The 22,217-nt window shown below is 43.9% G+C and overlaps 1 protein-coding gene across 4 annotated transcripts in view; it reads left to right on the forward strand.

Annotated features, from left to right (window-relative positions):
• Positions 1-22,217, forward strand: part of LOC134148528 (discoidin domain-containing receptor 2-like) — a 60,266-nt gene that overhangs the window by 33,438 nt on the left and 4,611 nt on the right. For 3 of the 4 annotated variants that reach the window (XM_062590734.1, XM_062590733.1, XM_062590736.1), the window contains exons 4-15: positions 431-659; positions 3,674-3,821; positions 4,028-4,133; positions 6,997-7,183; positions 10,915-11,161; positions 12,384-12,476; positions 13,006-13,163; positions 13,388-13,583; positions 14,798-15,042; positions 17,626-17,747; positions 18,138-18,335; positions 21,227-21,461. In XM_062590734.1, the coding sequence (XP_062446718.1) occupies positions 431-659; positions 3,674-3,821; positions 4,028-4,133; positions 6,997-7,183; positions 10,915-11,161; positions 12,384-12,476; positions 13,006-13,163; positions 13,388-13,583; positions 14,798-15,042; positions 17,626-17,747; positions 18,138-18,335; positions 21,227-21,461 (2,164 nt within the window). The remainder of the gene's footprint in view (positions 1-430; positions 660-3,673; positions 3,822-4,027; positions 4,134-6,996; positions 7,184-10,914; positions 11,162-12,383; positions 12,477-13,005; positions 13,164-13,387; positions 13,584-14,797; positions 15,043-17,625; positions 17,748-18,137; positions 18,336-21,226; positions 21,462-22,217) is intronic. The other variant, XM_062590737.1, reaches the window with a different exon arrangement.

Consider the following 22,217-nt stretch of genomic DNA (forward strand, 5'->3'; position numbering starts at 1 on the left):
GCAGAGGTTCAGGTGTTACTGTATGGGGTATTTAGGTAAAGTGACAATGTACTTTACAGGCCATCTGCTAAAAAGCAGTCGATACACAATAGCCTACTGACTAATATAGTTGTTTCCAAGTCAACATTAAAGTATTGGCTCCAAGAAAGAAGTGACTTACAGTAGTTAATGAGATATACCCAAAACAGTGGCTCTGCAAAGGGTAAGACTGGTTACAGGTGTCTCAGATAAGCCTCTACAGATCCTCACCCAGAAGAGGAGAGGTGTTCAGTAGTTAGCTGCCAGGGCTGACTTCTTTCTGTGCAATTCTCAGTTTCAGCAGGTCTCCTCAGTTACTGGGAAGGCTGGCTCCTCAGGAAGAAAGTGCTTTTTTTTTTTATTATTATTTTTCGTGTGGTTTTTATTTTATGTATTTGGTTTTTCTCCTCAGGTTACAAAGGGAAGAGGGGGATGGAGCTTGGTGCCCGGCTGGCTTGTTGCAGCCAGAAGATGTGCAGTTCCTCCAAATTGACCTGCACAAGCTCTTTTTCATCACCTTGATTGGGACTCAGGGACGGCACGCCCGTGCCACAGGCAAAGAATTTGCCCGTGCTTACCGAATTGACTACAGCCGCAATGGAGAGCGCTGGGTCTCCTGGAAAGATCGTCAAGGCAGGCAGGTGAGTGTAGCAGGAGCTGAACCCAAGTAAAGTCATAGGGAATTAGACTGTGGAAGATGTGTCCTTCCTTTGTCTCTGCCTACTGCCTAGTGCATCTTACTCTTCTGATTCTTCTCTGGGTCAGGTGTTCAATGTTCTCTGCCTTAGTCCTCTATTTGCTGGGGCTATTACTCACTTGACCTGGTTCCCCAAATCCTTCCCATGGCCTTGACCTAAAATAGTGGCTCTTTGCTATGTTTCTATATGTATTCAAAACATGAAATACAATGTGACTGTCCCTCTGCCAGCCTGGGACTCGCTTCTAAATTCAAAGCTGCAAAGCAAGCTTCATGTCCAGTGTCTGCTTTTGACTATTAACTACTTTGGGATCTGGCATGCCTGCTTTGTGGGTGTGTTATTTTTTTTTTTTAAGAGGTGGAGCATGGAAAGGCAATAAGGTTCTGGATGTCTGGTGGAGTTTAATTTAGCTGTGAGAAGGGAGAAACTTAGAGGGTAGAAAACATGTTGAATGCACACCCACAGAGGCTTCACTGCCTAACTGCAGTTGTTTCTGACACCCTCCAGATTCAAGCATGCAGCGCTGTACTAGCAGCACTCTGCTTGTGTTCATAAGCCTTTCTTAAAATTCACTGGAAATAAGTTTTCTTCCCTTTGCAGCTTGTCTGAGCTGATTCCTGTGTCTTGGTCATAAGCCAGGATCTAGCCCTCATGAGAAAGGTAGTTGGTGCCGTGGTGTTTTCTAGCACCGAGGGTACTTCAGAAGTAACAGTGGGGTCTGCAATGCTAGAAACAGTTCAGGTACTAACTTCTAGCTTGTTAATGAATGACTTGTTCACTCAGATCTTTAATTTGTTACTTGGCCATTACTTATCTTGCCTGTCCCTTGACTTTTTGTGCCTAGGAAAGTCGGCTCTAGCTTTGATACACTCAGAGGCAAAGGGTCAAACAGTTGTCCCCTTGTCTCTGACATCTGTTCATAGTGTCTACTAGCACTAATGTTGTGTAGTGCAGCACTGTTGGTCCTGGTCTCTCCTGATGCTGTTGGGAATGTTAATTGCCACCATCTGTTGCTGGTGCTGGAGTCTGGGGTTCATTCCACACACAGCTCATCACTTTGTTTTTCTGGTCATGAGAAACTGCAAGTGCTCAACCGCAGCAACCCCTACTTGTGGGAGGTACTGTGCTAAGTGCGTTTTTCCTTTTGCTTATCTCAGGTGATGCCTGTATCAGGCAGAAATGTTGGCTCTTCCACTATAGAGCTGATGTAAAGGTATCTTTTTATGAGCAGGGAATAGCTCTTGGAAGCTTCTTGCTCTTACTCTGTCTAGCAGCGAGTCCATGTTGGTCTACGTAAGACTTTTTGGCTTGATATTATCTTGGAGATTCCCTTCAGGTGTGGTCAACTCCAGAGGATCCGTCTAGCTCCTGTAATGAAGGCATGGGATATTTCAAGGCCATCTGCAGTGAAATGGCAGAACTTCTGCACATCCTTCCTAAGGAAGTAAACAAATCAATTTGCAGTCAAAATGAAATTCATGCCAAATGAATTCTAGCTTCTATAGGGTCTCTTTTCCTATCAATAAGATCAGGTGGTGCCAGCTGAGCTGTTTTACAGCTCTCTAATCTTAAGTCATCTGATGGTTGTGTTAATCCCTGTTACTAGATGTCTGAAGAAAAGGGTCATTTATGTGTCCATATTTCATTGGAAGAGATCATAAGTGTTTGTCTTAAGAACAGAGATGTTAAGAGGCTGCAAGTTAAGAGCCTGTTGAGAGGCTGAAGAAGATGAGAAAGCGAGCCTGCTCTCTGACTGTCCTGTATGTTGAGACTATGCTGCTTGTGGTTTCCTCCCTCACCCCAGTCAGATGTACAAGAGCATTTCATGCTATCCTGGTGGAGTTCAGAAGACTTTCTGTAAAGCTCTGTAAAGGTGGCTTTTGATAAAATAGATATGGTCTCCCTTCACATTGCTTCAACTGCCTTCCTGGGGCTGTCAATCCTGGCTGATCTTGAGAAAGATGCAGTGTTCTGAGGAGCTTCCTCTTGTGATATAACAAGGTCCAAGGTCCTTTACCTCTTTAGTGACTCTGGAGAGCTTTCCTGCTGCTATGAAGAGGAAGCCATTTTTCTGCTCCCTCATTGGCCTCTCTCGTCTTTTAAATTGCCTGCAGACCAACAGTTCCAGTCCATGTGGTCTTTTGAGCAGTCTCAGCTTCTGGTCCATTCTTTTTTCTGAGAGTGTCTTTGAACAGGAGCCCTCGCACCAGCAGTTCAGGCTCTTGATGTCAGAAGTGTTCTTATTTTGTCTCCATAGGTCCAGACCTTTACAAAAATCTCTTAGGCTTTTGGAGCCCTTCACTGGGGAATTGACAGCTCCAGCTGTTCTCATACAGTGGCCATCGAAGCAGATAGTGGGCTGTTCCTAGAACTGCGATCAAATGGGGTGGGGGGTGGAACTCCCTGCCAGATCACACTGCTCTTTACCGGGATGGAGCAGTCGTGGTAATGCTGAGTATTTCAGTTCAAGACATTTGCTGTGCAGCTACTTGGATCTTCATCCATGAATGCTGCACCAACTCTGACATTTTGTTGGTTTGTGCAGTATTTCTTAGAAAAAGGACAACAAGACCCTCTTCAGGTAACTGGTGAAGAGGGCAAGCGCTGACCACTATCTGCTATTAGAATGTACATGTAGACTCCTCAAAAGAGAGGTTACATACCAGTAACTGAAGTTCTCTGTAACGTATAGTCCACATGTACATTTGTCTTCCACCTGCCTTTCTTCTCTCTCTAAGTCCTTCCTGGTATCAGTCTGCAGTGTACAGGAAGCAAAACGGCAGGAAGCACCTTTCACCTAAGCCATGCACTGGGTAGGAGGAGGGGAACAGCAGCAGCAAACCCTCTGCGTATACTGCATGGGGAAACTCCTCAGTCTCAAATGATGGGGTACGAGTAAACTTCTGTACATATGAACTACGCACCAGGAAGTTACTGGTAGGACCTCTCTTTTCCAGGTGATCCAAGGCAACATTGATACGTATGATGTGGTCTTGAAAGATCTTCGGCCTCCCATCATTGCTCGTTTTATCCGGGTGATTCCTGTGACAGAGTTGCCAATGACTGTCTGTATGAGGGTTGAGCTCTATGGCTGCGTCTGGTATGGTAAGTAGTGACTTCCATGCCTGTGACTGAAAAGTAGCCTTTACACAACACTGACTGGGACTCTTCAGCATCCTCATGTATGAGAAAGATTTCCAGGTCCACAGAGCTGCTTTGGTGGTCCACATCATAAATAACAATCACATGGGCAGAGATGGTGGAAGGCGGCTGCTGCTGTGTTTCTGAGGTGTATGGCCTTCTTTTTTTAGATGGTTTGGCATCCTATAGCATCCCTGAAGGAGGGACAATAGCGGCTCCTGGCTTCCCCATCGTTTATCTGAATGACTCGACCTATGATGGCTACCATGAGCGCAGGTGGGAGAAGTCGTCCTGTTCTCTCTCTGTCATTGTGCAAATTATCTCTTCTTTCTTTCTTTTCCTGTCATTAGTATCCTGTATCCTAAATACTTTCTTGGTGAGACCTCCCTAGTCCAAGCTAGCCTCCTAGTTCTCCAAAGTGTTTAATATTTGAGTAGCTTGGTTGTTCCAGACCCTGTGATGCATTATCAGTTGCTGTTCTGAAGGAGGGCACAAGCTCAAGATTCATCCCGTCCTAGCTGGTGAAGGTGACCAGGAAGCAAATTATTTGTCTGTTATTGGAAGTCTTTTGATGCTTCTCTTCAAAGAGAAGGTTCTGTCATTATACAGCCAAGTACGTCTTTGTTCATGGCTTCCCATCTGTACATGGTGTGATAAGACAGTTCTGATATGTCTGGTTGCCTTAAAGCCTTCATCATTCTTGGTCTCTACTGTGACCATATTCATTGCACTGGTTTCACTGCTGATCAGGTGTAGCCCTAAGCTGTTGTTAATACTGCAGATCATAAGGTGCTGCTACTCTTTTGTTGCCCAAAGTCGGAGTGGGAGAGCTGGCTGGACCTTTTACTTGCACAATCATGGTGCCCTTGGATCAGCTGAAGGTCCTTCCCCTCTTCATTGCCTTTGCTTGTGGAGTTTGATATTTGAAATGCATTCTCCAGCAGACTGCATCTTAAACTGTTGCAGGAGGTCTCCAGGGTAAATTGGGCATCTGAGAAAGTACGCAACACCTGAACTCTAGGCCTGCACTTGATACCTGTGAGCTTCTGGACAGATGTGAAATACTCTTTTTGAAAATAAAGCCCTGAAGGACTTGAAACAATTTGGAAAACTGCATCAGTCCATGTGAGAAGCTGCAAGTCAGCAGAGGCACCACTGCCAATGTGGTATCAAAGGAAGGTGGCTGATGTCTCACTGTAAAGATTTCTTGGGTATGATGCTTTTCCAGTTTGGAGTCAAAAAGCCCAGAGTCATTGGATTTTACAGCTCATTACAAGGCATGCTAGTATTTCAAATCACTGAGGTAAATTAGGACATTTGTTGACATTTTGAGGTTTGTGGTTTATCTTATAGTGACTCCTTTGGAAGACAGAATTCATTAAGAGTCTGAATCTGAAACATTAAACTGGCTGAACTTTCAGAGATTTAGCATGATCATTTTTCTTTGCTATAAACACAGATTTGAATATGTTTTTGAATGGCTTGAAATGTTGGGCAATGGGCCTCTTGAGGCGCAGCAGATTCCTGCTTGTGCAGAAAGGTGACTGGTAAGTGACCTGGTGGCACCCATTGAGCTAAGGAGATTCTAGTGTACATTCACATTTCAGTGATTATTAACCTCCGAAAATTTCTGCTGATGCCTGAAGTTCTTCGTGTTTAGAGATGATTTTTTTTTTTAAGTAACTTGTGTCCTACTATGCTGGAGTCAAAAATGTGTGAAGAGAATACCTTCTTTGTACTTGAGGGATGTTGCAAGATAGCGGGTAATTAGGTCTTGATGGGGTAATATCTGATGCTTTCAAGCTGTATTGAGATATTGAAGTTTGAACATGAAAACCTGGCATTTGAATAAAGAGTTTCGCGTAGAGTGTTTTTTTACTTGCAGAAAATATTTTAAAAAGCAGATATTTAGAAATTCAAGGTCTGTGTTGAGATCAAAATTTCCTTTGAATCACAACTTATGTTTTAGAGTGTCTTATAAAAAGTTATATGTGTAGAATGATGTAGGGGTTGCACTTAGGTGCTGAGCCCTAACTTAGGAAGCAAGCTTTGCTGGAGAGTGCCTGGGAGCTCCAGATGCAGACATAAAACCCAACGTGCTGAGCAAGGAGTCTTTCAAACTAATTGAATTGTTGATCAAGCGCCTGACTGACCTGCAGACAGGAGTCTGCCTTTTCCAGGTGTGAATCCTGTTTGGAGTTCACAAAACATGCAGACTAGTACAAATCCCAATTATAGGAAGGCTTTCTTGGAGTGGACCTGAGGACCTTCAATGCATGTACCAGCAGTTCAGCCTTGGTTACAAAGACTGCCTAATTAAATGGAACAGGTCTAGGAAGCGAGCTCAGGCGTTGATACTGCTGAACAGTTAGCACTCTCCTTGCCATAGGACAAGGGGCAGAATATGCCAGGCAGCATTCCCAAAAGGCAGTTAAGTCAGGAACATACTGTGTTTAGCCTTTCCTACTCCATGTCGTCTTCCAGCACTATCCCAATGGGGTCTGCTCTTGCTGATACAAAGTGGAGCTAGGCAGAGTCTGGGGAAGAGAATCTAATCAGTCTTGAAAATGGTGCTGGTAACACTCTCCTCTTGAGAAGTAATGTCAGATGTAATCCCAGACAGAATTGGCTGTGTCTGCTTGTGAGTGGCTGGACTAGCTGACCGTGGCCTCTCACCGCTTCTTTTCTGCACTTTTCTGTGCCTGCCTGCAAAACTGTCTCCCACTTGTTCTCCAAGGGTAGGATAGAGCAGTGTTCCTCCTGTGCAGCTCCACAATCAAATGTTTCACTTAGGGTTTTCCTAACAGAGAGCTTTAAGTGTCTTCTCTAGAGCCTTCACTTTCATTCTCAATAGATTACTTATTGCTAGATTTTGCTGTCAGTATGTCACATCAATGCAAAAACTTATGCCTTTTGCAAAGCAGGGAAAGGTTTTCAAAGTTCAGCCTGAATAAAATAAAGGTGAGGTTGTACAATAACAAGGAATAAGTTCTTGCCCAGGATGGGTTAAGAGAAATTAAATTCATGTTTTCCTGGTACCAGCTGAAAGACTTAACTGCTTTCACACTCGGGTAGATCAAGGAGCCTGAGTGTTTTTCCTAGCTGGTGTTCTGTACAACTGTTAGTTCTTTCTTGTTAGGCACTTGTATGGAGGCCTGGGCCAGCTGACGGACGGCGTGCTGGGACTGGATGATTTCACCCAGAGCCACCAGTACCGTGTGTGGCCAGGCTATGACTACGTCGGCTGGAAAAATGAGAGCTTTAGCACAGGCGCTGTTGAAATGGAGTTTCAGTTTGACCGACCGAGGAACTTCACCTCCATGAAGGTATCAATGTCCTCCCTCTCCTGTTGCCTGGGGTGGGCTTTGGGTCTGGGTGCTTCCAAGTTGCACCTCTAGGCTCTTTTCCCAAAGCATGAGCATTTAAGGCACTTAGCAGCAGAGCCCACCAGAGGCAGGTTTTGAGCAGGTAATGTCTCACGTTTGCCTATGCAGAAAGCTGCAGCAGGGGAGTGCTTGCCTCTCTGGAGCTGAGATGCTTTCCTTTCACAGAATCAGTAAGGCTGGAAGGGACTACTGGAAATCATCTAGTCCAAACCCCTGCTCAAGCAGGGTCACCTAGAGCATGTTAGACAGGGTTGCATCCAGGCAGGCTTTGAGTATCTCCAGAGAAGGAGACTCCACAACCTCTCTGGACAACCTGCTCCAGTGCTCTGTCACTCCCACAGTGAAGAAATTCCTCCTCGCATTCAGGCAGAACTTCTGTGGTTCAGTTTTTGCCCATTGCCTCTAGTCCTTTCTCATGGGACAACTGAAAGGAGTTTAGCCTCATCCCCTTTCACCATTTAGATTAAATGACTAAGGACTATAAAGCAGACACGTGGGTGGTGCTTTGGCAGCCCCTGTTGACAACAAAGATAGATTTCAGGTTGCAGGCTACTGACTGTCTTACAGGCCTTGCCTGACCCTTGAGGCAACAAAATGTGATCGTGTTTCCCCTTTTTTGACCAAAAACGTCTCTGGATGCCTAAACCTATGCTTATGCTGTGAGAAATTACTGAATTATGCAGGAAAAGGATGAACAAAAGGTTTAGAGTCTGTAGTAAACAGCAGAATCTTTTTAAAAGGATCAGTGGCTTTTCTCGTAAAGATTTCAAATGAAGGAGAACCCACCACATCCTTAAGTAAATTGTTTTGGTGGTTACTTACCCTGGTTTTATTTTGTCTATTTTTAGCTTGCAACCATTGGCTTTTTGCCTGCTTTCAATGGCAAAAAATCTTGAGTCCTGCCTTCTCAAATTTTCCTGTTTCTAGACTGTGATTAAACCACTTTCTTAATCTTTGCTTCAGTAAACTAAGTTGGCTGAGCTGCTCAATTCCTTCATTGTGAGAGCCAGGATTACTTGTGCTGTTTTCTTCCAATCCTTTTTTTGCTTGCCAATATGCTTTTGGAGGTGTAGAGGGTAGAATTGGATGCAGGCTTTTGATCAAACTGCTTAGAAGAATAGTACTGACTTTCTACTTTTGTTTATACTTTGTTTATAAATGCTGTGATCACGTTTTCTTTTTAAGCCAAAGGACAGGCTACCAACGATCATTTAGCTTTTAGCATGATACTAAAATCTTATCCAAAAGTATTGGTTTCCAGAATAAAAGTCCAATCCAGAAAGCTTGATTTACATTTTGATGCTGAATTCTTTATCTTGAAATAAGTCAGTCAGAGGACCCAGCTTACTGCATAGTTCAGATTATTTGAGAAACTGCCGTTTCTGTTTGATTTTGCTGCTTTGTTTCTTCTATTTTATTCTTAGTGATTTTATTGTCTCTTCAGATTATTGAGAAAGATAGTGAATAGCCTTGGACTAGGAACTTGTGCCTGCTAGGAAAAAAAAAAACTGCTGAAGAATGGTGCCTTGATTAAAACTTGCCAATCTTAAAAGTTAAATTATATAATTCATGAGTTCATATTATGTTAGTTGGAGTTGCATATTACAATGAGAGTAAATGAAATGCTATATTAAAATCTGTCCTGTAAACACAGCCATTCTCGTCAGCCAAATACATAAGCTCATAGAAATAGCAACTTTGTTTAGTGTTTTATGATAAGGCTATTTTGATTAGCATAAATTATCCTTCATTTTTAATTGTGTATGCTGTTTTACTTCTGCATTTATTTCGTGTAAGCTAGCTATTCAGTAATCACTTACTCATCACTATCATGATACATATCTATCTTAATATTAGTACCTGTTAGCTTTATTTCAGTCCTTTGAACTTCTCCAATATACAAGGGAATGTTAAAAATAAATGTTATCAAATTTTGCAACTACATTGCAAATTACTTAGGCTTGCATATTGTAGAGTTGGACTTCAGTAGGTGGTGCTTAACACTACACTCGTAATAGTTGGACTAGAAAGTATTCCTGTATCACTCTAAGATGTGAACATGTCCAACTACTGTCCAAATCTGGCACAAACTGTATTGCAGGCATCAGGCTTTCCTGCCTTGTTACAGATGACTATACCTCCTTATTGAATAACATTATCTAGGCTTCATCTGTTCCTGATTATACTCAATACCCTCTTTTTGTCTTCTTCCTGCTCATCAGGCCTGTTGTCCTCATTACTGCCTCACTCCTATTCACTGCAAGACATCAAGGAGGTGAAGCAATTAAGATTCAAAGCTGCACTTATGCAGAAACTGTTGTTGTTGCAGTTGTTAATACTGCGCAGTCATTAGAAAATAATTTCTTGAGCTTTGAGGGAGAGTCAGACCACCATGGCTATGAAATAGAGGGGCTGGCTGGGAGGAACACCATGGGCTTCGAGGGCCACTTTATTTCTTTTATAGTTCCTGACACTGGTGCTTTGGTCCAGATCTTCAGTATTTCATGGCAGAATCTAAACTGTCGTTAAAAAAACCCCAAAACAAAAACAAACAAAACTCAAAACCAAAAACAAACAAAAAATACCCTAAACCAGAGACAATATTTGCGTTTAAGTAAGAGAGCATAAGTAACAGCATAAGGGATCCATATGAGCCTTGTCTCTGTGAAGTCCACTTTGCTGGAGGTCCGGCAGGGTGCTGTGTGTCAGTGTTGATGGGCCTGCAGTGCTGCAGCCTGGGGAAGCAGAGGAGCCGTAGGTCCCCTGCCCCTGTCGCTTATGCCAGAGGCCCTTGGCTTAGGTGCAGCCCAAGAGCAGGAAGGGAAAGGTTCCTACCAGCTTGTAGGAGGGTAAAACAAACCTCCCAAATAGAGAGATGTGAAGCCAGCCTGGCAGCAGTCTGCAAACTGCTTAGTCTGAAAGCAGACTCCGTGGAGCCGTAACCCGAAGATGCACGGGGAGGCCTCTGTGTTAGTGAGACGTTAGCTTGGCAGTGTAGCAATGGTGGTTTAAATTTCAGCATCATTAGCTAAGCCAGTGGTGCCGTTGCAGCAGGGACACCCTGGTGATGTACTGAGCCCCCATGGCAGCCTGATAGGTGCAGGCTTACATGATGGTATGAAGAAAACGTAGATCCTTTGTTGTCGTTAGGGAGCAGCCACAGCAGAACTAGTGCTATTTGTCAGTGGAATAGCTTCTCTGGCTTGCATATACTGCTTGGTAATTTTTTTTTTGAAGAAAGTAACTTACACTGCAGATGCTGTGGGCTTCCTCAAAGAGGCTATAGAGGCTAGATGTGGTTTCCTTTCCCCTCTTAAGATATATGTTCATGCAGAATTGTTCTGTGAGGCTTTGGATTAACATAGGGTGGTATGTTTGGGGCTGTTCTTTTTGATGATGCATTTTGCTGGGTCTTTTGGAGAGCTTGCTAAGACTGGACCATTAATTTAGTTTTTGCATGTAAGGTTAACAGTTGTTTTGAAATCACTTCTTGTACAGACATTCCCACTACAGACTAAAGGTGAATTGGGCTGTCTTAGAATAAGTCACTCAGACTGGTTTAAGAGTATTCATACAGACAGCTGTTTGAAGAGCTGCATGAACAAAAAATCATCAAGCCTCGATTTTTGATTTCAGTATGTCTTCCTGTCTGATCTGTTTCTTCGTACTAGGTGCATTGTAACAACATGTTTTCTAAGGGAGTGAAGATCTTCCAGAAGGTGGAGTGTTTGTTCAAACCTCGCCTGATTGCAGACTGGGAGTCTGAACCTGTTGGAGTGGCAACTGTCTTAGATGACAAAAACCCCAGTGCAAGGTTTGTGACTGTCCCCCTCAATCAGCGTGTGGGTAAAGCCATACTTTGCCGCTTCTACTTTGCCGACTCCTGGATGATGATGAGTGAGATTTCCTTCCAGTCTGGTGAGTATTCCTCCAGCTCAGAAGATCTAGGGGAGCATGGAGGGCAGAAGCAATGGTGTAGAGATGCTGGATGTATGAGGTTAACAGCAGTGCAGGGCAGCGTGGGGCTTCTCAAGGAGGAGCAAGAGGTAGTACTGCTGTAGGCACTGTGAGAGGTAGGAGGGTAATAGGGAAATGCAGGATAGCTGGGAGGCTGCAGGATGGTGGGGGAGTGGAGAAGGCAGCCTAGGGTTCACACCAGGGACATGGCTTAAGGTATGGTGTAGCCTATCAGTGGAAACAGGGCAGGCTGAGTTGTGTGAGGAAGAATGTGGGCATGAAGCTGATCAGGGTTGGAAAGGCAATGCAGAAACAGCAAATGTACAAGGAGGATGTTCAAGCTTAGGCTGATACAAGTGTGCAGTAGCAGGACCAGGGGAACTAGAATAGGGATTATAAGGCATTTCTTCTTTTGAGACAGTTGCTTGCTGCTTACTGAGTTGACTTTTATGCTGTGTTTTTTAATGAATAATTAAATTACATCCATAGATATCCATAAAGCTTAGCAGATTGCAAGTTTATTAAAAAGCAGAAGGCAGATATTTTTTTTTGGGGGGGGGGGGAGGTTCTTCCCCTCTTGAGTCCTAGCTGTGAGGTGGAAGGTGTTGCTGTGAGGTGCTTGGGAGGGCTCAATCTTGGAGAAAACAATTATCACTGAGAATGAAATGCAATGACTTGGGTATAGGTTCCCACTCAGAAAATCCCTAAACAGCTACAGCGAGAGGATAGTGAGAGGATAGTACTATAGTTTGCAGCCTGCTTCTGTCTTGTTGGTGGCAGCCTCTCCTGGCCACCCTCCCCATCAGACGTGCGACTGGGCAGGCTGTGGGTCTGGCCTGGGATGACCGTTCTCATGATCATGCCAAAAATGAAGCAAAGCTCCTGTCCTGGTTTCTTCTACATCTGGCCAAGCTCGGGGAAGAGTCCTGCCTGCAGTATGGCTTACTGAGGCTGGGAAAGTACAGGGCACTCCACTGAGAGGCTGTGAAGCTTCTGCTTCTCTGTGCAGGAGCTCTGGGAAGTGCTGGCTGAGCAGAGAAGCGTGCTCACACTTCGTGATCTGCTACATGGGTCTCAGCCTGGCTCCAGCTGGGGGGCCAGGGGCTTGACTGGGATTGCACTGACTGCTGGCAAAGCAGGAGCAGAGACTGACTGAACTGATGTTTTCCCTTCCATGCTGCAGACATGGAGAGTGTCAATCCTATTTTGGTGACAGTAGCCCCAAGCACAACGGAACTCCTGGAAGCAGAATACAACATCACTGAGGGGACCTGGGGTAAGGATTTCTGTCACTTAGCTGTGCTAAGGCCTCAAATGCCTGGTGATTTCACCATAACACCCTAGTAAATATGGTCTGTCCATGTTTTTCTGGATATGGTCTGGTTATCACCCTTGTACACAGGGTTGCATTTTAGTCCTCTGAGCCTCAGCTGTTTCTTCCTCCCTTGGCTGACCTAGGCTGCCTCAGAGCAAGTGGGCTGAATGCACAGGTGCAGCCACTGAAACTTTGAAAACTTTCTCCTTGGAGGTGTTGTCTGCTTTAACACAAATCCAGGCAAGGGATCTTTTCCAATGCTAGGAATGGTGTTTAGTTGAAGTAGTCCTCTGCATAGTTCTTAGCTCTGAACCTCCAAAATAAGAATTTCTGATTAAAGCAAAGTGTGAACACAGCTAACACTTGGGAAGCTGCTTAAGATCCTTTCTGTATCAGACTGAAGAAAGGAACATTGTCTCATGGAAGCTGGCTAGCACATAAAACAACCTATACTTTGACTCTAGATTCTTATCAATTCCTCTAATTGCAGAAACCACATCTTCTGTAACCAGCACCTGGATAGGAGAGAAAGCAGATGACTCTAATACCTCCATCCTTGTGGGCTGCCTTGTGGCTATTATTCTTCTGCTCTTGATGATTATAATCATCATTCTTTGGAAGCAGTATGTTCAAAAAAGGTTGGAAAAGGTAATACGATGGGGCTATTTGGCAGTTCAGTATTAAGTATTAACCCTAATGAGTTCTGAATTACATTGAAAGTACAGGGCTTCACCTGTTTTGTCTAGTAGCTAAAATGCTATTTGTAGGGCAGGGGAGGACGGAGGCCTTACCCAAGATGTTACTGGAAATGGTTGCAGCTGACACATCACTCAACGTAGCGTCAACTCAGCAGTTTTTGCTCTTCTCCCAAGGCCCCGCGCCGAATCCTGGAGGAGGATGCCACAGTTCGTCTCTCCTTCTACAGCTACACTATTGCCAACAACCAGACCCAGATCCACCAGTCAAATCCCACCTATGAACGTGCTTTCCCACTGGATTTGGAATATCATCAGCCAACTACACTGCTCCACAAGCTTCCGGAGCTCTCACAAAGTGCGGAGGATTCAGGTAATATAATCATCAGTCTCTGGAAATTGTGCTTATTTTTTCTATCTTCATCAGCTTTTAAAACTTGCCTTTTTTTTACCCCTTTGCCTTGAGTAATCTTCTCACTACTACACAATGTTAACTCACAGACCTGAGACTAATATTCTGGAGCCGTGACATTTTTTTAGTATGTAGCTTTGGCAGATGGTGTATCAGCCTCAGTACACAGTCTTTTATTCTTTTTGAAGACTGTTTGTGTTAGCCAGGTCATCTTTTAGCAGCTGCTTTTAGCTATCACAGCAGCAAATCATTGTTTGTCTCAGCTTCTTGGCAGTGGTGTTGCTGCCTGCAGCGCTCCAGGACTGTCCGAACTGGCTTGCAGAGGGGAGAAAGGCCTTTAGCACCTCTTCTTGAAGGAATGGTTATTTGAAATTGCCTCAGAAGAAGCAGAGGCAAAGTTGGCAGAAAATTATCCATGGTGCACTGGCTCCCAGACCCCTGGGAAGCTTTTGGAAGTGTTCCCTTCTGTATGCATCCAACAGGCTTTTGTACTCAGAAATGGCACTGCTGCATTAGTGAATGGAAGGGCAGTACCACATTCCTCAAGCACAGATGGGTCGCTCAGTTATTTTGTGCAGGGATGTTGACTTGGATCAAGTCAGGCAAGTTTAAAGCAAAACGAATGTTCTGTGTAGTACTGATCATATAGGAAGTTAAATACTGATTATACAGAGAGTTAATTATAAAGAGTTATTCCTCAGTATTTATGTGAGTAAGCTGTAAGAAGGTCAGGTGAAATGATAACAGCACACAGAAAATGAAGACTTCCATCAGTTTGTGTTGCAGAGGAAGATCTACAACAAACTTGCCATTTCAAACAATATTCCCTGCCTCAGGTGATAGGGACAGCTCTCATTTAGGGTGAATCAGAAGCAGGAAATCACCTTCAACTCGAACCTCTGTGTCTGGGCCAGAGTTCTAGCTCATGTTAACTAGGCAGAGCAAGCAGCTGGTTAACATGGGGTCTGCAAGTGTGGGCTTGTTCAGGTTTAAGCCTCAGTTACAACAGAGCACAGTCCTCATCTAGATGTCCAGTGCTGATGGTATAAGGTAACAGATGTGCAGCTAGGCTAAGGTTCCTAGATGGTTGCAGGATCAAGAAGAATGGAAGCCAGGCCATACTAGTTTTGAAGAAGCAAGAGCGTTCAACTCAGCTGTCTGTGGTTTCCCCTCAGTGTGCAGTGGGGACTATGCTGAGCCTGACCTGACCAAGTCCACTCCTCACCAAGGCTTCCAGAACAACGTGCCTCACTACGCTGAAACAGATATTGTCCACCTGCAAGGTGTGACAGGCAACAATATGTATGCAGTGCCAGCTCTCACTGTGGATTCACTCACCAAGAAGGACATCTCAGTAGGTGAATTCCCGCGGCAACAGCTTCGACTCAAGGAGAAGCTGGGAGAAGGCCAATTTGGAGAGGTACAGCCATTCTTTTCCATACTTCTCTCTAGTAGAAGGGAAATACCTGGCACAGCAAATGTTCTGAGCTGCTTATCGGGCACTGCTTCCCTCGTAGGGGCTGAGGGACCTACATGTCAGTTTAATACTTGCCTTTGCATTTGGGGAAAGTCAATGTCCTTTAAGATTAGGCTTCAGAGAGACCCACTTTGCACCTATGAGCTTGCTGCCTGATGCCACAGAAAAGTCTTTCCAGCAGATGAAATATTTGTGAATTTTGTTAGCTGTTTGCTCTCTGTATCCATATTTATGACAATGCAGAAAGGGCCTGAGTTGTGAATTCAGACTGTTCTATACTCTTCCATGGAGGCCTTGAACATCTGGTGACTCTCACATTCAGATACCCACCTTTAGGCATGCGAATTTGAAAGCTCTAGTGGTGAGTCCAGCCAAGGCAGATTTAGCCTAGCTCTAAAAATAGGTTGCACATTAAGAGGCAGAGAAGCCCAGACAGAGACAGACATTTCCCAAGCATGTGGTGCCCTTGCATGTTTTCTGGCATACCTGCTTACTCAAATCTCCAGTTTGTGTCAGAAGCCTCAGGCAGCATGGTATATATGGCTCAGTCACCTCCTAAGCTCTCATTTTACCCTTTGAACTCCTTTTGAGCTGTGAATGTTTCATTTGTCCTTTTCTTCTCTTTCTTTCATTACTACAGTATCCCTAGTTCCCTACTGAGCCAGATCTTCCTCTTGTTTACTCCTACTCTTCGAGTATGTGTCTGTACCCTTCCCAGCTTTCACTCACTTCCAGCCTTAAGTTCTAGCTTTCTGTTATGTTTCTGGCGAAGCACCAACCCTTTACTGCTCCCTCATTCTTTCCCATGGCCTATCTTCATGTTCCTCCCTATTGACTGCACACTATTCCCTGTTCCCCCTTCATTTCTTTTTGGGTGTCTCAGAGTATTAAATAGCTTGTGACATCCTTTGCTGTCACCCTTGGGTGTCAGCCCCTTCTGCTGCAGCCTGGATCCTGCCCCTATTATGGGTTGCACTCCAAAAGTAAAACGGTTTGGGGTTTTTCACTGTTCTGTTTGTTTCCCTCTTCCCACTCATTTCTTTCATTCTAATAACTGTTAAGAGTTCCTCCTCCTCCCACTTTGTGTTGTCAAACAGCAGTGGCCAGGCTGTCCAGCCCCATTTTTTAGTTTGATTAATAGCCTCTTCCTTTCCTTGCGTCACAGGCTCTTTCTTTTCTCATCTTCACAAATGTGCCATATTAGCCTGCCGCCTTCTCTCCTTCTTGCCTTTATAGTCTTTACCAGACTTGGTTGTCATCAAATGTTCTCCTCCACTGATGTGGCTTGCTGTGCAGTCTTGCTTCTAGCAACATGGCTCATTCATACTCTCTTTACCTCTCCACTCAGAGCTCCCTTCACTTTCAAGTGAGTCTTCTGCTCCTAACCACCCACTTCCTGGACACTTTACTTCCACTTCGTGCCCTTAATGCCATGACTCTGTTTTCTATTCCATGTTTGTACAGCCAGTCTCTGCTTGATTTTGCTGGATTTTGTGAGTGACAGAAGGACAAGTCTTGTGACCATACTTTCACTATAGCAATTTCATTCTTCCTGTAACTGCAGAAGACTCTTCATATTTTTGTTCTGCGGCTTTGTGCTGTCTCCTCTTTCTTCTCACCATGTTTGTCACATGCTCTTGACTGTTGCTTCATATAAAATTCATTAAGCTCCTATTATGTTCTCCTGTTGCACATTTTCCTGGAACTGACGCATCCAGTCTGCTCCTCTCCTTCATTCTCTTTTCCTATCCTGTACACTCGGGTCTGTCCCCTTTCCTTTATTGCAGTATCTCTTGTCTTGTTCTTCTCTTATACATGCATTTTTCTCAAGAAAGCTTTTTCATAAGACCTTAGCAGTAATTTCAAGTCTTAATTCATTTATTTATTTTAAGAATTTGGGGATTCTGTGTTCTCCTTGGAGAGCTCCTTTGAATACATTCACAGCTGAGGTGTCCATGTCACAAGCATTTCTCCTGTTTGGAGTTTAAGGATGTCAGAGTTTTCTTTGTGATTTTCGGATACTCCTCAGTTAAATTGGAGCAGTGACTCAGGCCAGACTGCAAACATCTGACAACCTGGGGCATGCTCACTCTATATGTATGGCTGGTCTGGCATGCTGTACATGCCAAACCTGCTGCAGCCGTGCTGTTTGTCTGCATGTGGAGAGCAAAACAGAAAACTTAAGGCATAGTGGCCTTCCTGAGCATGTCCAGAGCTTGTTTGGCAAGTTGGACCCCCAGTCGTGTATTGTAGCAGCAAGCTGTGTGTGTAGTAAATCTGGTGCGTTAGGGACCCATCAGGGTGCAGTCTGTGTCCTTTCCTACATCGTGGCCTATGTACTGTAAGGACATTCTTTTTGTCTAGGATCTAGGGCTGTTTGCTGTCAGAATAAAGGATTACCTTCATTAAATCGTTCACTCAGTTATTTTGCCAGCTGTGACCAAACATGGCTCAATGTGGCATTGTTTTCCTCTGGTTTTCTCCCCATTTGTGCTTTTGTAGTTGCTACTGCTTTCTGCCCTGCAGGTGCACCTATGTGAAGCCGATGGCCTGCTAGAATTTCTGGGAGTCTCTTCCACAGAATTCACCCGCCAACCAGTTCTAGTAGCAGTTAAAATGCTAAGATCAGATGTCAACAAAACAGCCAGGTAAGCCCATCTGCAGTAGCAGCCGTCTGAGAATGAGGGCTAGCATTTTCCACACAACAGTTTAACACAGATTAACCCTAGTGACTTCTGTAAGAGACAGGCTGCTGTGCACATTTTGTGTGTTTGTGTAAAGAACAGGACACAAGCAGGAAGTTGAGAATAGGAATAGACATAATGTCTATTTGTGACATGTCTATGTGCTGCCTTTGTCCCCTTTGCTGTGGAAAGGGTGGATGTTGCCCACAAGCAGAGAACCATCTTTTAAACTTACGATGCACAGATAGTTTACTGTCTCTGATCAGGGTTTTCTAGCTTCCTTACATGCTGCTTCCGTTTCCTTTAGATAAAGGAATAGCCTAGGATTCAAACCTGTGTTTTCTATTTTACAAGAAATGATTTCCTGAAGGAGATCAAGATCATGTCGCGGCTGAAAAACCCAAACATCATCCGGCTCCTGGGTGTGTGCGTGCGTGATGACCCACTGTGCATGATAACAGAGTACATGGAAAATGGTGACCTCAATCAGTTCCTGTCGCAAAGGGAGATCTACAGCAAATTTGCTGTTTCGAACAACATTCCCTGTGTCAGGTAAGAGCAGCCTATGTTTAGGACTAATCAGGAATACCATGCTACCATAGCTTCATCTGCTGTGCCTTCCAGTGAGTCACCTTCTCCCAGACTGGCCATCACTACAGCATGTATTGTGGGCAACAGTCCTACTTTGAGTGGGAGGTTGTTTTAAAGGCCTCTAGAGGCCCATCTTCCTGGGAAGAGTCCCTGACTGGGCTATGCTGGTCGCAATGAGCACCTTAGATGTTTTGTAACTGACTTAACCATCTCTTAGCAAGCTTGTATCAACTATTTAATTAATATAACTAACTAGTTACATTGGGGTGAAAGTCAAAATTTTCTACTAGGCTTTTAAAATATTACCTTGGTTCCAGATGGGTGCTTGTGTGGGGTGTTTTTGTTTCATTTTGTTAAATGAAAGAGGCAAAAAAAGGGGAGGGAGGGAAAGAGTTGAGTGTAGAACCTCACTAAGGAAAGATTTTGTCAGCCAGCTTAAAGAGAACATTTAGAACATTTCTCTGGCAAGGAAACAGTTTTTTTGTCAGCATTGGCACTAATCTGTCTTATGCAGAAAGATTAAATCTAACTTAAAAGCATCTCCACTGTTGCAGAAAGTCCTTTCCTCCTAAAGGAGTATTGTGTGTAGGATGAAGACTTATTCTGCTCAATTAAAAGACCTGCTCTGAGAATTCAATGCATTGCTTAGCCCTTGGCATGTACCCCTACAAGTGTTAAAGATTTATTTATAATCAAGCAGCAGGGCAGAACAACTTCTGTTAATGGACTGGACAGAAGATGGCTATATCTTACCATGTCTAGATAACATCAATGTTTCTGCTGGTAGCTGGCTGTGGGCAGCAGCTTTTTTGGGGAGTGTTACTCTGGTATCCTGCAGAGTCATGATACACTGGGAACTATGGGATGGGAGAGGATTTACATCTGTGTAGAAACCTGTTCCTGCTCTCTCCAGTCTCTTGTCTCTCCCACACATCCACAACAACTTCTGCCTTTAGACTTAGGGCACTTACTTGACCAAAGCCTTGAACTACCTGTTCTTCATTCTGCTCCTGACATGTCAGCACTGTCACTCATATTCTTCTTTTTTGGTCTCCATTCCTTTATGATTTGGTCTGACTTTTGGTTTTCCTATCTGTCTGATCCTTCACCCCATCCTTTAGTGTTTCCTTTTATCCCAGCTTCCCACCAAGTATAGTTTGTTATTAAAGAAGTCATGTATGACTAGCTCAGCATTTGTCTGTATAGGAGGTGTTTATTGAAAATGACATGAATCCCCCAGCCAAAGATTGCAGCATGTTTCTACTAGTGCCTCTAGATGTCTAATTCACATGACAAAATCCCACCATCCCACCCATCACTGAAGCTTATTGCTTCATGCCCAAATATGGCCTGTTTGAAGGAGAGGGCTGGTCACCATGCTTCTTAAGCCCTTATAGCTTTTAGGTGTTTGAAATGTCTTACTGTCTTTGGCTATCTAGCAAACTGTGAAGACAAGTGGGTAGTTGACTGAGAAGTATTGCCTATCCTGCCCATCTTTGTGCAGGGCATCAGGCGCTGCAGATTTTGCTGAGCAGGAGGGGCTGGGAGCCAAACGATGGTTGCTGACAGGACCTTGCCAGGATGCAGATGGGATGATGGGGCTGCTTGAGTAGCCTGTGCTAACCCCAAGAAGGGAGACAACTACAGCTGAGCAGGGGCTTCGGAGAAAGTAGGGCCTGGAGACTTTGCCTGGTCCCATGCAGAAAACTGATGACCAGGTTAACAAAGCACAAGCAGGTGGCAGAGCTGCTTCTCTGGGGAGACAACAGGTCTGCAGGGATCATGAGCAATGTTCAGCTGGCTGTGGGCCTGGCCAAGTGTCACCTGGCTGGGTTGTGATTTCACCGTGCTGAAAGGCCAGGAGGGCAGTGGTACCTAGGCCTTCCTGATGGTGCTCTGTTGGAAAAGAGACACTACCTCTGAACTGCTGTAGTAATAGCTTAGCTGTAGTTTATAATAGAAAGATTGGATATATTATCATTAGATAATTGGATTAGTATAATTTAGATAACCTGATATGCATTGCTTTTTTTCATTGCCACCAAAACATAGAGGAAGAGAGTATGGCCTCCCCCACTGGGCTTTATCAGAGAACTATTGACTGTAAACAGTTTATTCATATCAGATTTCTTGTGATAAATGCTTGTTTATGTGAAGTGTTTGAGAGTGTAAAATGGGAATTAAACAGAGCAGCATCACAAAAAAGTGGCATGTGAAGAATCTTAAGTCGGATGATCCATACTCAGCTCGTATATATTGCAGCTTTATTAATATTACCTTCCTTTTTCTAATAAAAGGAATTACAGATAAAATTATAATAGCAAATGCATTTGTTTAAATATTTAGTAATACTAAATATATAAAGCAAGAAGGATAAGCTTGCTTTAATGTTATGTGGCATACTTAGTGATATTTACAGTGCGTGTGAAACACCAAATTAAGTGATTTCTGAGACATGAGATTCTGATCTCATGATCATGAGACTGTACAACTTAATTTTTCCTGGCTCTCTGAAAAGTTGATGCTATGATGCGTAAATTCCTTGCATATCTGCTCCTTGTATGTGGAACCAATAAATTACTGCTTATGAATTATTAAACCTCTTTCAGGGGTAGTCTGTCTGTCCTTGCTTGGTCAGCGCAGGGACTTGGCCTAGACCGACAGGTAGGACTTTTAATGTCCTGCAACTGGACAACTTAGTTTTTTGCCATAACAGTGAAACTAAGTGATAGGATAAAACTACGTCCATATGGTGCATCTAATACAAGGCCCCAGCAGTGGGTAGTGTCAAGGAGGAGTTGAATGCAAGGAACGCCTCTACTCATTTTCTGTATTGTTCTGTTTTGATGCAGCTACTCTAACCTGCTGTACATGGCCACCCAGATTGCCTCAGGAATGAAGTATTTAGCATCTCTGAATTTTGTGCACAGAGATCTGGCCACACGCAACTGCTTAGTGGGAAACAACTACACCATCAAGATTGCAGACTTTGGCATGAGCAGGAACCTTTACAGTGGGGATTACTACCGTATCCAAGGGAGAGCTGTACTGCCAATACGTTGGATGGCTTGGGAAAGCATCCTTCTGGTAGGGACTGTACAAAACAATTCTCTGCCCGCTTTGCTGATTTCTCGTTGTGCCTCTGAATCAGTAACATGTCTGCATACCAACCCTCACAGCATCCCAACATATGGTGTTGGTGGCCCCTGGAGAGATGTCCTTGTGCCAGGCGTATTGCATCTCCTGGAGGAGGAGGGTGCCCTTGCAAATACAATGCAGCACAGACCATCCACAGCCTGATTTGTGTTCTGTTCCTAGCATACGTGATTCCTGCTGGAATGTAAACAAGTTGTCTTTCTGTGTCTGTATCCCAGCTGTGAAGCTTAGAAGGGCAGGGATAAAACCTGATGAGTTTCTTGTGCCAATCTGTTTTTGAGGTTTGGGTTTTTCATGTATAAGGATCCTATTGTCTCCCCTTAAGAGCAGGTTTAACAGCTGAACAAATTCAGTCCAAAGGCAGTTCTTTAATATTCAGCTTGATAGTTCCTTTTCAGACTAATCTGTGTGATCATCTACCTATATTTTTTTTACAAGTGCATAGCAAAATTGTGATTATGCATCATTATGAAGGCTGATATATTGCCTAAGCTTTTCTAAATTCACACTGCTGTCCTAGTTACAGCTTCATCTAAACTATAAATCACTTCCATCTTCCTTGTTTAACATCTTTCCAATATTTACAGACTACTAGGGTTGCCAGATAAGCCTGAGCAGTCTGGGTCTTGGGTGTTATCTGACAAAACAGGCTCTCTGGCCCCCTGATTATTTTGTCTGCTGTCTTGT

The sequence above is a fragment of the Rhea pennata genome, chromosome 18 (genome assembly GCF_028389875.1).
Source record: "Rhea pennata isolate bPtePen1 chromosome 18, bPtePen1.pri, whole genome shotgun sequence".
Classification (NCBI taxonomy): Eukaryota; Metazoa; Chordata; class Aves; order Rheiformes; family Rheidae; genus Rhea; species Rhea pennata.